The 15,022-nt window shown below is 43.4% G+C and overlaps 1 protein-coding gene across 1 annotated transcript in view; it reads right to left on the reverse strand.

The window, feature by feature from the left end:
- Positions 1-245: 245 nt before the first annotated feature.
- Positions 246-15,022, reverse strand: part of FAM120C (family with sequence similarity 120 member C) — a 103,502-nt gene continuing 88,725 nt past the window's right edge. The window contains 8 exon segments of the mRNA XM_004391423.1: positions 246-331; positions 1,946-2,020; positions 2,023-2,114; positions 8,582-8,586; positions 9,707-9,864; positions 9,867-9,964; positions 13,711-13,991; positions 14,431-14,506. Coding sequence (XP_004391480.1) covers positions 246-331; positions 1,946-2,020; positions 2,023-2,114; positions 8,582-8,586; positions 9,707-9,864; positions 9,867-9,964; positions 13,711-13,991; positions 14,431-14,506 — 871 coding nt within the window.

A 15,022-nucleotide genomic window follows, 5' to 3' on the forward strand; every position in this document is an offset into this window, starting at 1 on the left:
TGGGGACGGGGAGGGTGCTGGGGGAGGGTACCTCATTATTGCTGGGTGGGGATGGAAGTCCTGGCTACAATGACACTGTGGGTGGAGGGGTCATGCTTGTCACCACTTGGCAGGGGTGTAAGTCCTGGATCTTCAGTTGGCCTTGTCTGAAACCTCCCAGGCAGAGGCAGTTGGGGTACCTTTTTATAGTCTGGCAAGAGTGGAAGTCTAGGCTCTTCATTCAGCCTTTGGTAGTGGAGTGAAGGTTAGCCAGTGGCATAACTAGTGGTGTGCGGGGGCTGCGGACCATACCGGGTAACACTGTCAAAGGGGATGACACCAAAATGACTGTCTATAAAATTTTTGTGCAGTGTTCCAGCAGAAATTTATTATTTTTTATAAAAATAGTCCTGTAGTTATAATAACAAAAAATTTTTCAAAAGCTCAGCTTACATGTGTCAATATGTAGGCTAAAACTCTATGCTGATTTACTTTTGGAACCTTCTAATGTGCTCTGGTCAGAGCTGTCATTATTATCCAATTACAATGACGCTTCGAATCACACGGTTTCATCTGCACACCCTACAAGCATGCACTGTTGTTTTTGTTGCTGCTGGTGTTTTTATACTAGCTGATTTTGTCAAATTTTCTGGTGTTTTAGCTACAATATGGTGGTAATTAGCATTGGGGGGGGTGACACCATGAGTTACCGCACTGGGTGACACCAACCCTAGTGACGCCACTGGAGTTAGAATAGTTTTTTCTATGTTGCTTGGCTGGAGTAGAGCAGTTATTATTTTAAAATTTTCTGTGTTGCTAGGTTGCTCCTCTTTGGTCCTTTGGCTAGAGAGAGCAGGCTTTTCTTGGGGCTTTTGTTGGTCTGTACGTATTGGCATTTCTGGGTTGCCAGCTTCTTTTGCACCCAGTCTAGGATAAATGAGGCAAAAAGAAAACCCAGGGAACTCACCACTGTGTCATTCCTTAGGTCCCAAGGCTGCTAGCCGGCCTACCTTCTTGTCTCCACTTTCCAGAGTATCTTATGTTTATTTTATATAATGTCCAGGATTTTTATTTGCACTTAGTAGTAGGAATAGGGAAAAGTGCATCTATTCCATCTTCCAGGAAGCAGAAGCCTAGAGTGTTCTTCTGAACACACTAATTTGACCATGTCACTCTGCCACTTAAAACACCAAAATGAATCCAACTGCCTACAGGACCAAATCCAAAACAAAAACCTCACTGAGGAAGAGAGACTAAGAGACAATGTCAGATACCCTTCTACATTCCCAAAGCCCAGCACTGTTCTTCTAAGTAGTAAGTACTCTGAACGCTTGATGATTGATGAACTGGGACTTGTTGTTGTTAGGTGCCGTAGAGTTGCTTCCAACTCATAGTGACCCTATGTACAACAGAATGAAATACTGCCTGGTCCTGCGCCATCCTCACAATTGTTGTTATGCTTGAGCCCATTGTTGCAGCCACTGTGTCAATCCATTTCGTTGAGGGTCTTCCTCTTTTCCACTGATCCTCTGCTTTACCAAGAATGACGTCCTTCTCCAGGGACTGGACCCTCCTGATAACATGTCCAAAGTATGCGAGACGAAGTCTCGCCATCCTCGCTTCTAAGGAGCATTCTGGCTGTACTTCTTCCAAGACAGATTTGTTTGTTCTTCTGGTGGTCCATGGTATATTCAATATTCTTTGCCAACACCATAACTCAAAGGCATCAATTCTTCTTTGGTCTTCTTTATTCATTGTCCAGCTTTCGCATGTGTATGAGGCAACTGAAAACACTATGGCACTTAAATTAATATATTTCCCATAGCAACATTTATTCTGGTGAATTATGCATTTTCTCAAAGACTGCTCAATAGCCAAAAGTATTATATGTTTTTTTAAACACACACAGACATTTCTGCTCTGCCTCAAGCTTTGAGAGAACTGTCAAAGCTAGAACTACACTTACCTTCCACAGGCAGCCGCCATCATATGGCCAGGTGTTCCATTTTCTGCTGTGTCTCTGCCAGACTAAAAAGGACTCATATACATATTGACAAGCTGACAGGAACAGGAGAGTGGCTAGGGGCAGCTCCATGTCACACTCATCTTCAATATACAGGGATATTAATCTCAACCTAACAAGAAAATGGTCCAGTGGAAAGGAGAAGATGAGTTACCTCAAGGTTTGGAACTGAAGTGAAAAGAACCAGTAATGAACTGTAGCCTCTGTAGCCTGGCCACTAAATTTTGTACTTGTATTTAGACAGAATTTCAGACTAAAAGTAGCTGTAACTAGCCCAGCCGACCACAGCCAGCTTATAGTTATATTCCATTTTAAAAGTCTCAGCTATGACTATCTACAGCTGACTAAATGAGGAAAGTCAATCTTAGACATATTGTTGGGGAATGGTGTCTACGGTAAGACTGGAGGATGGGAACAGTTCTTCAGAAGCAGAAGAGGTGAGGAACAGGGTATAAAGCCCCTTCTTGGATTGAGTCCACCCCTAGAACCAAAGTCCACCAACTTGGTGCACTGTTATAATGATATTAGCCAGCCTCCATCTTAGATGATCCCTCTGCATCCAGGTTGGGCCCCTTCTTCACCCTGTTAGCTGGTGCACCACACCCCACTGCAGCTAGTTGCCCCAGATAACCATGCTACTGAAAACATCCACATTTTCTACCTCTCAGCTCCCCACAGCTGACATACTTCGTTTCCATAGCCACTCTCCCTTGTTTCCCGTTCTTTAGTTTCAAAAGGACCAATGGTCGTGTACCCTGCGAAAATGCCCTCACCCTACCCTCGAACCCTAATAAAGGCAGTGCCTCAGGTCCACTTTCTCTCTCTCTCCCCACCTGCAAATTCCCTGGGTGTGCTGTGGCCTATGGGTGTACTGTGTACCACCAGGATCTGTGAGTAATAAAGTTCTTTATTTCCATTTTTATGTCTTACTGTTGAAGCGTTACTTTCCATCCAGGACAATATACATAATCTGGGCTGTGGCAGATTACTCCTTGTCTCCTCTCCCCTCAAAATGACAGCTGAGTTAAATACAAACACACTCAGGACAAGTGGCAACAAGGATGGGATGGAATAGTCATCCTTGCCACAGGGCACGACATGTCTTCTAACTGCAATTGGCTTACCAATTTCCTAGCTCAGACAGTCAACTTGGTCTGGGAAGGAACTACTGCTTGCTGGAGGTCTGTTGCGCTTTGTTGCACCACTGCGTAGTTCCTCTGCCTGGATTCCCCACTCTAAATTGTTGGCCATGCCAAAAATAGCCCGAGTCCTCCCAGTCTCCCATTTAACTGAGGATACATTGATTGGACCCGGTGACCACAACCCCACCCCCAGGGGAGTATGGATGCATTTTCCAGAGGACTGCTAATCTCTCCTGAAGGGTCTAGGGGAGCAACCACAATTGACTACATGAAGGAGCATTCCGGAGTTGAGTCAGGGTGAGCTACTGGAATTGTGGAGCTCTGCCCCTCGGGCTATAGATGTTAGGAATCAAGGTAAGTTCTCCAGCAAGGAAAGAGGGAGACTTTCCTTGCTGAGACTGCTGTGGTGTCAAATAGTGTCAGGACACTGGGTCGAGGTGAGCCAATCCTAACTGGACCAAGATAAGTAAAGGTGGCAACTTCTCCAGGTAGTCACGGAACCATGAAATGGGAAGTGTGGCTGGAACTGGTGGCTCCTATGTTGCTGCATTCCTTGCTGCTGTCGCTCTGTGTCCCCTGACCCCATGGGGTATCATGGGTCCCATCCCTGGTGCATTGCAGCTAAATGCCTCATGAGCCAATATTGCTGCCCAGAATATCTGGTGCTGGCCTCTCCTAAGAATCAGAGGAATTGGACAAACTTCTGACTAAATGCAAAACCCCAGTGGAGGCAGTACGGGCTGCTCTCAGTGCTGTGGTGTATCAGCACACTAAAGCCTGATGCTCCGATCTCATGTACTAGGAGCTAATCCAAAGGACCCAGCTGAAATTGTGCTGGTAGAGGAAGATCCTGACCCCAGTGAGGTTAACTGGAATACCCTGGAGAGGGTAGCGACCACCTACGAGTCTGGCCACTGACCAAAATAGCTAGGGACCACAATGAATTCGAAACTGAAACTCAAAATTATAATATGGTTGAAATCCAAAATTTTCTTAAAGATTTTGTGCAGCAGGTGGGAGAGAAGGGATTAGACTGGCTATACCGGGTGTTTAGCATGAGCTTTGCATTGTTGCTCACCGCAGCTGAAATGCACCAACTGGCCAGTATCTCTAAAGACCCTAAAATTCATAATTTACTTAAAGATCTTGTGGAAGTTTGTGCCAAATTTCTATGAGAAACCACTGACCCCAAGCTTCCCCTGTTTTCCTCAATAAGGGGAAGGAGTAAAATCCACAGGGCAAGGGGGAAGAAGCTCACAGAAGGTGATTTAGATAAGATTTTAGAAACCTCAGACAAGGAGGATGTGGTCATCCAGAAAGGAGAAGAGGTCTCTAAGCATGCCCCCTCCAAGGCCCTCCTACTTTTGACATGGATATTCATTGCCTGGCATAAGGCATATCCTTCCATCGAGGTCATAACAGTCAAGGCCAAATGCGAATGGAAAACCTTAGATGAAGCCTGTCTCCTGCTGGATAAAATCAGAATGGTCCAATCGGTTTATCATTTCTTCAAACATAATTTCCCTGAGGAACAGCTCTTCATCTATAACCCTGAAGAGGCCCCATTTGATTCAGAATCTAGAGAATTCTTCCTACAGGGCACTCCTACTAATTACAGGGTGGCCCATCTACATTTTCATCGAGACTGCTAATACCATCCAAACAGCCCTAGACAGACAGAGTAGATGTGGTGGCACATAATAAGGAAGATCCACATCCAGATGCCCAAATCCTTCCCATGGCTGGATACCCCAATAGACCTCTGAATCCTCATTTTCCTACCTCATTCTCAGCATTATTTTGCAGCTCCTCCCAGACCCCACTTCCCTGTCCCAAATTCCAAAGGCAAGGGGCCTCCCCCTACTATCCGGCCCAAAGGCCCTTTCCTCCTAATGCTCCCAGTCAAGATGTTAACCAAGCCTCAGTATATTGGCAACTCCAGCACATGGACATCCCTGATTACCTTATCTCCAGGCAATCTGAGACCAAGTTAGCTACCTTACAGCAGGCTATCTTGTCCCTACATGAAAGGGAATAGCTGGAAAGCATCTCACAGGCATACAAATTTTAGTAGATGTCTCTATTGGTATGATCTTTCTTAAACAGCTGTCAGATGTGGGGCTCCTCTGGTTTTGTCTTTCCACATTACAGGAATGAATGCTCTGATTTGCCGTCATGCTTTCTGATCTAAACCTAAGTTCTTAGCCTTCCTGGTGGGTGCTGTGCACTGGGAGCCCGTGAAGCTGCCACCACACCTTAAGACAGAAATTGAGATAATAGCGCCAGGCCCAACTAGCGGCACTGTGTAGATCTCAGAAAGAGGGCAAGAGTCCCTGTGCTTAGTAGATGTCAGCCACATCCAAAAATGAGCCAGCCCAACAGTCTCCAAATTTACTTCCAAGCCTTCCGACAGCAGTAGGACCCCTATGTCACCTGGGAAGACATCACAAGTCACAAAATGGAAAAATACAACCAGGTGACATCAATGATCACTATACAATTAGCACCAACTAGCAATGCCAGACAACAGCAATTAATAAAATGCAAATTCTTGCTCTGGCTATGGTTATTGGTGGCATTTGTGTGACTTGGTTTATTGGATTATTACTAGACCCCATGGGATTAACAATCACCCATGGAGTATGCTGGAACAATACGCAGCTCGCCTGCAATTGCACCATAGGATGGCAAGACGCTAACTGTTAGAGGGGTCTGACAAAAGGCCCACGGCCAACTGCCACCAGCTCTGCATAATGACCAGGTACTTAGTTCCCTGTATTCAAAATGGGTCTTGTGGAAATGGTGTTTAAAAGAGTCTCAGCTCTCACAAACCATGCAACAAATTCTAAATCAAGGAAGATGGCCATTGACAGGTCTTCGTTTTAAGCCCTCACGGCTACGCGACCTATGCTCCAATGACCTTTCCATCACTCTCTCTGGCCAAACACTGAGGTGTAAAAGACTCCCTGCAATTGGCTTACAAATGTGCTCAAAATTTATATCTGTTAGGGATGGAGTCCTCTTATGCCTTTGAGTAGGCCACAGCCAAGGCTTTTGCCAAATGTGCCCCAAATGACCTATCCCACATGACACAGATTTGTACGAGTAGCTGTACCTGTATATGTGGCTCCATCCTACAAAAAGCCTCCACCTATTACATGACTGACTTACCTCCGGGTCATGATACCTTTCCCACATGAATTGCTACTTGGGAGGGACATCCATATCCCTTTATCCAGACTGAGCCCCTGAGCATGGCCCCAGAGATGACCACGCATCAGACGACATTGCCCCAGCCCAAGAAGTCATTGTTGGAGATGACCGTACCTCAGACAACATTGTCACAGGCCACAAGGTCATCACTGGAGATGACAACGCCACAGATGACAGAGCACAGGTCTGTCCATTAGATGAGACATATCCACCCCAAGGGACCCCCAGTCCAGCTATACTCGGAATGGGTGCCTACCTCATTGTCCTCGGACCTGACAAATCTTTTTGCAGACCAAAGACCAGGTCCTTGAGCTTTGCTAAAACAAATTTCCCAGAGATGATCCCCTTGAATGGTATTTTGCTGAACTGGTTATTTGTTTAGCTAATGAGCCCTGCTTCTACAAAGAGTCCTGCAAAACAGTGAGTAGGTTCCCTGCCGACTGCCTGGCAGCACTAGAAGCTGCCACACCTCTCTGGCAGGCCAAACAATGTATTAAAAACCAAACCCTATCAACCCTTCCTTATAATACTCCCTCTCTATCCTGCTTCCCTGTATCCATACCACAATACCTCCCAGCCTTATGTGCCCTTCTGGGGGGTACTCAGCTATGACTTCTCTTGGCCCCCAGTGGAACCCCAGCTAACTCCAAGACCCCTTGACCCCTTAACCCCCTGCTGACCACTGCTCTCCTTTCCTCCACCACCAAAACTAGGCCATCAATGTTCACTACTGGGTGCCATACCCCTGCCCTCCATCCTTCTTATATCCCCAAACTTTTACCTCCTCTAGTTGGCCACCTCCCAACTTCAGCCATACCTCTAACCTGTTTGTACAATGGGTAGAATGGGGCACCTTTTCTCTATAATACAGAAACTGCTGGATTTGTGACTTGGCCACTTCTCAGTTCCACCCAGCTCTCCAAGCTTATCCTGCCGATATCCTCAACTATGCTGAAATTCAGTGGATTAAAGAGGCTACACCTTGGATTACTCTATTAATAAACATTGTATCCACTATAAATACCAATTGTTCAAACCCAGGTCAGTTTGGAGCAGCTGCCACCAGCACTCTGCTACTAATATGCCCTGGCTTAAATGCTTCCTGGCCCCCATTTCCTCAGAACCGTATTACAAGAAGACACATGTTGCAAATTGATAATAAATGGGTCAAAGTCCCTGGTCTCCTTACTGAAGACCTTTCAACCTTCTTCACCATTTGATATTTACTGCGGTCCCTCCCAATGGGGGCGACATTTTATCCATCTTTCATTATCTCAACTGGCTCATAAATTGCCACAGGTGTGTGTGGGGGAGAGTCATACAATGCACTCTTGTTTTCCTAGGCTCACTTCCACAAATCTATCCCCAGGGAATTATGTCCACCGGGCTGCAACCCTAATCCAAAAGAGCCATAGTTAGTTATACCCATCATTCTAGGCATCTCAGTATTACTGGGGTTGACTGGAACAGGTGCTGGCATAGCTGCCCTGGTCACGCAAGAGCAAGGGATCGAGGCCAATATACAATTGTCCTCTGCCCTAACTAAACACATTCAGCGCCTTCATGATACCCTTTCCCTCATGCATGAACAGCATGACTTTCTGGACCAAATGGTATTAGACAAGAGACTAGCTTTAGACTGCCTATTGGCTCACAAGGGAGGCCTCAGTGCACTATCAGAAGCCACTTGCTGTATGTACATTAACCACTCAGAGAAGGTACAGGTTAACGTATGACAAATGGCCCAAGAGGTTCAAATAGTTTGTAATAAAACCAAGGTCTTCCAACAGATCCCAGTTGCCTCAGATATCTCTGCTTTGTTCTCTTGATTAGATTCCTCCACATGGGGCCAATGGCTCTGCACAGGTTTCCAAGCTTTAGTTTGCATTTTGATTGCACTCAAGCTTATTACAGCTGTCATCAAATATGTGTTTTCCTGGCTGCAACACACCCTCCCCATGTTGTTTAACATTTCTGCCACCTAAGCCATACATGTTATCTCCCAACCATCAAAAGATGCCTCGGCATCACAGGATGGATTATAATAGCCAGTCTCCTTCTTCGATGATGTCTGTGCATCGAGGTTGGGCTCCTTCCTCACCCTGTTAGCTGGTGCAACACACTCCACTGCAGCTAGTTGCCCCAGATAATCATGCTTCTGAAAACATTCACACTTGCCACTCCTCAGCTCCCCATAGCTGCCCCACTAAGTTTTCATAGCCACTCTCCCTTGTTTTCCGTTCTTTAGTTTCAAAAGGACCAATGGTCATATACCCTGTGAAAAATGCCCTCACCCCACCCTCAGACACTAATAAAGGTTGTGCCTAAGGTCTGCTTTTTCTCTCTCTCTCCAATCTCAAACTCCCCACGTGTCGTGGCTCAGGCATGTCATGTACCCCAACGACCTGTGAGTAATAAGATCCTTTATTTCCATTTTTGTGTCTTGTGGTTGAAGCATGACTTTCCATCCAGGACAATATACATAATCTGGGTTGTGGGAGATTACTCCCTGTCTCCTTCCCACTCGAGGTGACAGCTGAGTTAAAATCAAACAAATTTGGGACAACGGTGCGTATTTTTCCAAATCTCACAGGGACACTTTTCTTCCAGCAGTCTCATTTATTACACAGTCCTATCTTCTGTTGATCTCCCCTCACCCTGAGGCCCATAAAGCAATGAGGGGCCTGTCATGGACTGAATTGTACTCCTCAAAAATATGTGTGTCAGTTTGGCTAGGCCATGATTCCCAGTATTGTGTGATTGTCCACTATTTTGTCATCTGATGTGATTTTCCTATGTGTTGTAAATCCTACCTCTATGATGTTAATGAAGTGGCATAGACAGCAATTATGTTAATGAGGCAGGACTCAATCTACAGGATTGGATTGTGTCTTCAGCCAATCTCTTTTGAGATATAAAAGACAGAAGCGAGCAGAGAGACATGGAGACCTCATACCACCATGAAAGCAGTGCCAGGAGCAGAGCGCATCCTTTGGACCCAAGGTTCCTACACAGAGAAGCTCCTAGTCCAGGGGAAGACTGATGAGAAGGACCTTCCTCCAGAGTCAACAGAGAGAGAAAGCCCTTCCCCTGGAGCTGATGCCCTGAATTTGGACTTCCAGCCTACTAGATTGTGAGAAAATAAATTTCTCTTTGTTAAAGCCATCCGCTTGTGGTATTTCTGGTATAGTAACACTAGATAACTAAGATAGGGCCTCAACACACTTGGTCTCCTTTTATCTCCCTTCAGATACCAGTGATCAGAATTTTCTCTGGTAACATACAGTCCTAAGAAGTGTGAAGTATAGTGCTAAGAGAAAAGGGGTTAGGTGTTGATGTGCTGTCTCACCTTAGTGAGGATATGACAGATATAAGGGTACATAAGACCCCTCTGGTGTCTTTGTTCAGCAACCTGTAAGACTTCTTGAGCTACTGGAGGTAAGGGCGGAATGGTGATGTCCATGTGGTTTCTCGTAGACACAGACAGCAGAGATAGGCTATGGGGCTGGCATCTGAAACTGCAGCATCAATGGGCTGTACCCAGGACACTCTGTCACCATTGGTACCCTCCCATCCAGGCTGTTTCTGAAGTGCTTCTGCGATGTGACTAAAAAATTTAGAAAGAGAGTGTAGACAAGAGAAGGGAGGTTGATAAAGATATTCCAACTCAAGTAGATGCCTTTTCTGATTGAAAGTAATCTCACAAACCCTCTGGAAGTCAGGGACACTGGGTTAGCAGTCAACCTTATACCTTTCCTCTCAGTAGCTATCACTGCCCTCTCTGGCTTCTTTCATCTGACCTAAACCAAATTGATAAAAAGTCATGGGAATCATTCTGAATCCTCTACATCTTGTAAGAGGCTACGTTTAGAGTCTGCTTATGTTCTAAGAAAATAATTACAATCAAAACCTCAAAGCAACTCTGTTTCTTAGGAATAATCTGTCTGAGAAATAATTAGGAACAAATGGGCTAGTAAAAAATCCCACCGTTTTAATCCTTAGAATACTCTTTTAGTTACTAAGCAGTATAACTACCTATTCAACTGTTCCAATACTTCAACTCTTAAATTTTTTCATTTATTAAATTTTTTATTTTTTATTGGGCTTTAGGTGAAAGTTTACATTAAACAATTAATACACATATTGTTTTTTGACATTGGTTGTCAACCCCATGACATGTCAACACTCTCCCCTTCTCGACCTTGGATTCCCCATTTCCATTCATCCAGCTTTTCTATTCCCTCCTGCCTTCTAGTCCTTGCCCTGGGCTGGTGTGCCCCTTTAGTCTCGTATACATGGTTGAAATACGTGTGTTATTGTTTGTTTTATAGACCTGTCCAATCTTTGGCTGAAGGGTGCACCTCAGGAGTGACTTCAGTACTGAGTTAAAAGGGTGTCTAGGAGCCATACTCTCGGGGTTTCTCCAGTCTCTGTCAGATTAGTAAATCTGGTCTTTTTTTGTGTGTGTGTGAGTTAGAATTGTGTTCTACATTTTTCTCCAGCTCTGTCTGGGACCCTCTATTGTGATCCTTGTCAGAGCAGTCAGTGGTGGTAGCCGGGCACCATCTAGTTGTGCTGGACTCAGTCTGGTGAAGGCTGTGGTAGTTGTGGTCCATTAGTCCTTTGGACTAATCTTTCCCTTGTGTCTTTGGTTTTCTTCATTCTCCCTTGCTCCAGATGGGGTAGGACCAGTAGATGTATCTTAGATGGCTACTCACAACCTTTTAAGACCCCAGACGTTACTCACCAAAGTGGGATGTAGAACATTTTCTTTATAAACTATGTTATGCCAATTAAGCTAGATGTTCCACAAGACCATGGTCCCCAGCCCTTAGCCCAGTAACTCGGTCCCTCAGGGAGTTTTGATGTGTCTATGAAGCTTATATGACTTTGCCTTGTTCACGTTGTGCTGACTTCCCCAGTATTGTGTACTGTCTTACCCTCCATCAAAGTTACCACTTATCTATTGTCTAGTTAGTGTTGTTCCCTCTCTACCCCTCCCTTCCCTCGTAACCATCAAAGATTGTTTCTGTGTGTAAATCTTTTCATGAGTTTTTATAATAGTGGTCTCATACAGTATTTCTTCTTTTGTGATTGATTTATTTGACTCAGCATAATGCCCTCCAGATTCATCCATGTTGGGAGATGTTTTGCAGATTCATCATTGTTATTTATTGTTACGTAGTATTCCATTGTGTATATGTATCATAGTTTGTTTATCCATTCATCTGTTGATGGGCACCTAGGTTGTTTCCATCTTTTTGCTATTGTGAATAATGTTGCAATGAACATGAGTGTGCATGTATCTATTCATGTGAGGGCTCTTATTTCTCTAGGATATATTCCTAGGAGTGGGATTGTTGGATCATATGGTATTTCTAGCTTTTTAAGGAAGCACCATATCGTTTTCCAAAATGGTTGTACCATTTTGCATTCCCACTAGCATTGCTTTTAAGAATTTCAATCTCCCTGCAGCCTCTCCAACATTTGTTATTTTCTGTTTTTGTTTTTGTTCTTTATTTGTGCCAGTAATGTTGAGGTGAGATGGTATCTCATTGTGGTTTTGATTTGCATTTCTCTAATGGCTAGTGATCACGAGCATTTCCTCATCTGTTTGTTAGCCACCTGAAGGTCTTCTTTGGTGAAGTGTCTGTTCATATCCTTTGCCCATTTTTTAATTGGATTATTTGTCTTTTTGTTGCAGAGTTGTTGGATTTTCCTATAGATTTTAGAGATTAGACCTTAATTGGATATATCATAGTCAAATTTTTTTCCCAGTCTGTAGGTTCTCTTCTTACTTTTTTGGCGAAGTCTTTTGATGAGTAGCAAAAAAACACCATTGCCATCAAGTTGATTCCAACTCATAGTGACCCTGTAGGACAGAGCAGAATTGCCCGATAGGGTTTCCAAGGAGCAGCTGGTAGATTTGAACTGTCAACCTTTTTGGTTAGCAGCCATAGCTCTTAACCACTGTGCTACCAGGGCTCTTTGATGAGTATAGGTGTTCAATTTTTAGAGGATCCCTATCGAGCTTATCTTCTGGTGTTTGTGTTTTGTTAGTTATGGTTTGTATGCTATTTATGCCATAAATTAGGGCCCTTAGCATTGACCCTATTTTTTCTTCCATTATCTTTATTTTTTGGTTTTATATTTAGGTCTTTGATCCATTTTTAATTAGTTTTTGTGTAAGGTATGGGTCCTGTTTCATTTTTTTACAGATGGACATCCAGCTGTGTCAGCACCATTTGTTAAAAAGACTGTCTTTTCCCCATTTAATGGATTTTGGGCCTTTGCCTAAGATCAAGTGACCATAGGTGGATGGATTTACATCTGGGTTCTCAATTCTGTTCCATTGGTTAATGTGTCTGTCATTGTACCAGTACCAGGTTGTTTTGACTACCGTAGCTGTATGGTAGGTTCTGAGGTCAGGTAGTGCGAGGCCTCCTACTTTGTTCTTCTTCCATAATGGTTTACTCATCCAGGGCCTCTTTCTTTTCCATATAAAGTTAATGATCAAGTTTTCCATCTCCTTAAAGAATGCTGTGGGTATTTGGATAGGGATTGCACTGTATTTTTAGATTGCTTTGGGTAGAATTGACATTTTCACAACGTTGAGTCTATATATCCATGAGCATAGTATGTTTTTCCATTTATGTAGGTATCTTTTGGTTTCTTGCAGTAGTGTTTAGTGTTTTGTAGTGTTCTTTGTATAGGTCTTTTATGTCCCTGGTTAGATTTATTCCTAAGTATTTTACTTTTTTAGGGGCTATTATAAATTGTATTGCTTTCCTGATTTCCTTTTCATAGTTCTGTTTATTGGTGGATAGGAATACAACTGATTTTTATACGTTTATCTTGTATCCTGCTATTCTTCTAAATATTTCTATTAGTTCCAGTAGTTTTCTTGTGGAGTCTTTTGGGTTCTTTATATATAGTATCATATCATCTGTGAATAGGGATACTTTTACTTCTTCATTACCAATTTGGATGCCCTTTATTTCTTTATCTTGTTCTATTGCTTTAGATAGTCTTTTCTTTTTTTTAACATCCAATCTACTCCCCTTACTAACTGAGAAATGAGAGCCATGATACATAGCATCCCACAACAGGACCTCCCTAACCAGCTGCTATGCTGCCTTTTACCTCAGTTGTCTGGGTGTCTGAAAATTACAGGGTCAAAATAAGAATGAAATGGGCAAGCATAGGGAATGTTTTCCTACTTAGTTTAAAGGCAAAGAGCCACAGAGGAAAGCCTGGAACAGACACTTCCCCACAACCCCTACCCAGGTTACCAGGAAAAGAATACAGATGCCTCAGAAATCTGTTCCTCTGTGTGTCTATACAGATGCTTACTGAGAGCTGGTTCCATTTGATTCATCACCATCAGAGGAAGAGGAGTGGGAAGAGTGTGGTCTCAAAGGAGGTGAAGCTTTAGAAGTCAGGTAATTAGGAAACTGGGATGTAGAGGAGTCATAAGACACAGCCCAATTGGCAAAGGGGCTGTCCTGCAGCATGGGATCCTCAGAAAAAGCAGGAGATTCCCCCAGAGCATGGGAGGAGAAGAGAAGAGATGAGTTGGGTCCCACTGGGAATGACAGTGGATATTTCATTTTCTGGGGTACTTTGTGAGAAAACTAAAAGACAAAAGAGACAGAAAAGTATTTAACATTTTATCACACTCCAAGATAGTTCCCTCAGAAGTTGTGACATAATGGATGATGGCAGTTGCAAAGATTATTGGGATACAAAGAATTTACAGAGAATAAGAAGAAATCATTCTAACAGTGATATATGGACAAAATCCTCCAGAGGAAGGAAAATGGACCAATCTATGTCTCTTAGAACCATTTTCTGACATCAAACTAACCTACCTTCACAATGCCTCATGATTACTGATTTGGACGTTTTCTTTACATAGTCTGCTGTTGAGAATGTGACCTCGGTATACATGGCCTTGATATTCCGAATACTACTGAATTGCCCTAACTCCTTAACTCAGATTATAAAAATTAGGAAGCAACCTTGAGTATCTAACGCTAACAAATGTACTGAGATCTCTTAAAGGATACTTACCATTGGCTTTCCAGCAGAGATGGTGCCCGTTTGATTTCGTGGAAAGGGAGAATTTCCAAGCTGATTATTCTGAAAATGTGAAGTTATGAGAAAGTGCTCTGCTTCAGTCAATCCTAATAATTCTACCATGTTACATTCTGCTAACTCCATATCACCCAAACAATTATTATTAATGAATAAATTATGAATAATTAATGAATAAATATTATTGAATAGCTACTATGTGTCATGCCAGGAAGCTTGCATAAAGTATCTCATTTAATAATAACCCCCATAAGTAGGTACCATAAGCCACATGTCATACAAATGTGACCTGCCAAGGTCACAGAGCTAGTAATCAGCAGAGGGTGAATTCAAACTCAGGTGTGATCACAGAGGCAGGGCTATTTTACATATATCAGACTGCTCTTAGGCCAGAATGGAGGTTAGTTCCAGAAGAAGCCAAAACTAAGGAAATGATATTGGACCCTGTCACGGATTGAATTGTGTCCCCCCAAAATATGTGTATCAATTTGGCTAGGCCATGATTCCCAGTATTGTGTGATTGTCCACCATTTTGTCATCTGATGTGATTTTCCTATGTGTTGTAAAT

The sequence above is a fragment of the Trichechus manatus genome, unplaced genomic scaffold (assembly GCF_000243295.1).
Source record: "Trichechus manatus latirostris isolate Lorelei unplaced genomic scaffold, TriManLat1.0 scaffold00233, whole genome shotgun sequence".
Lineage (NCBI taxonomy): Eukaryota > Metazoa > Chordata > Mammalia > Sirenia > Trichechidae > Trichechus > Trichechus manatus.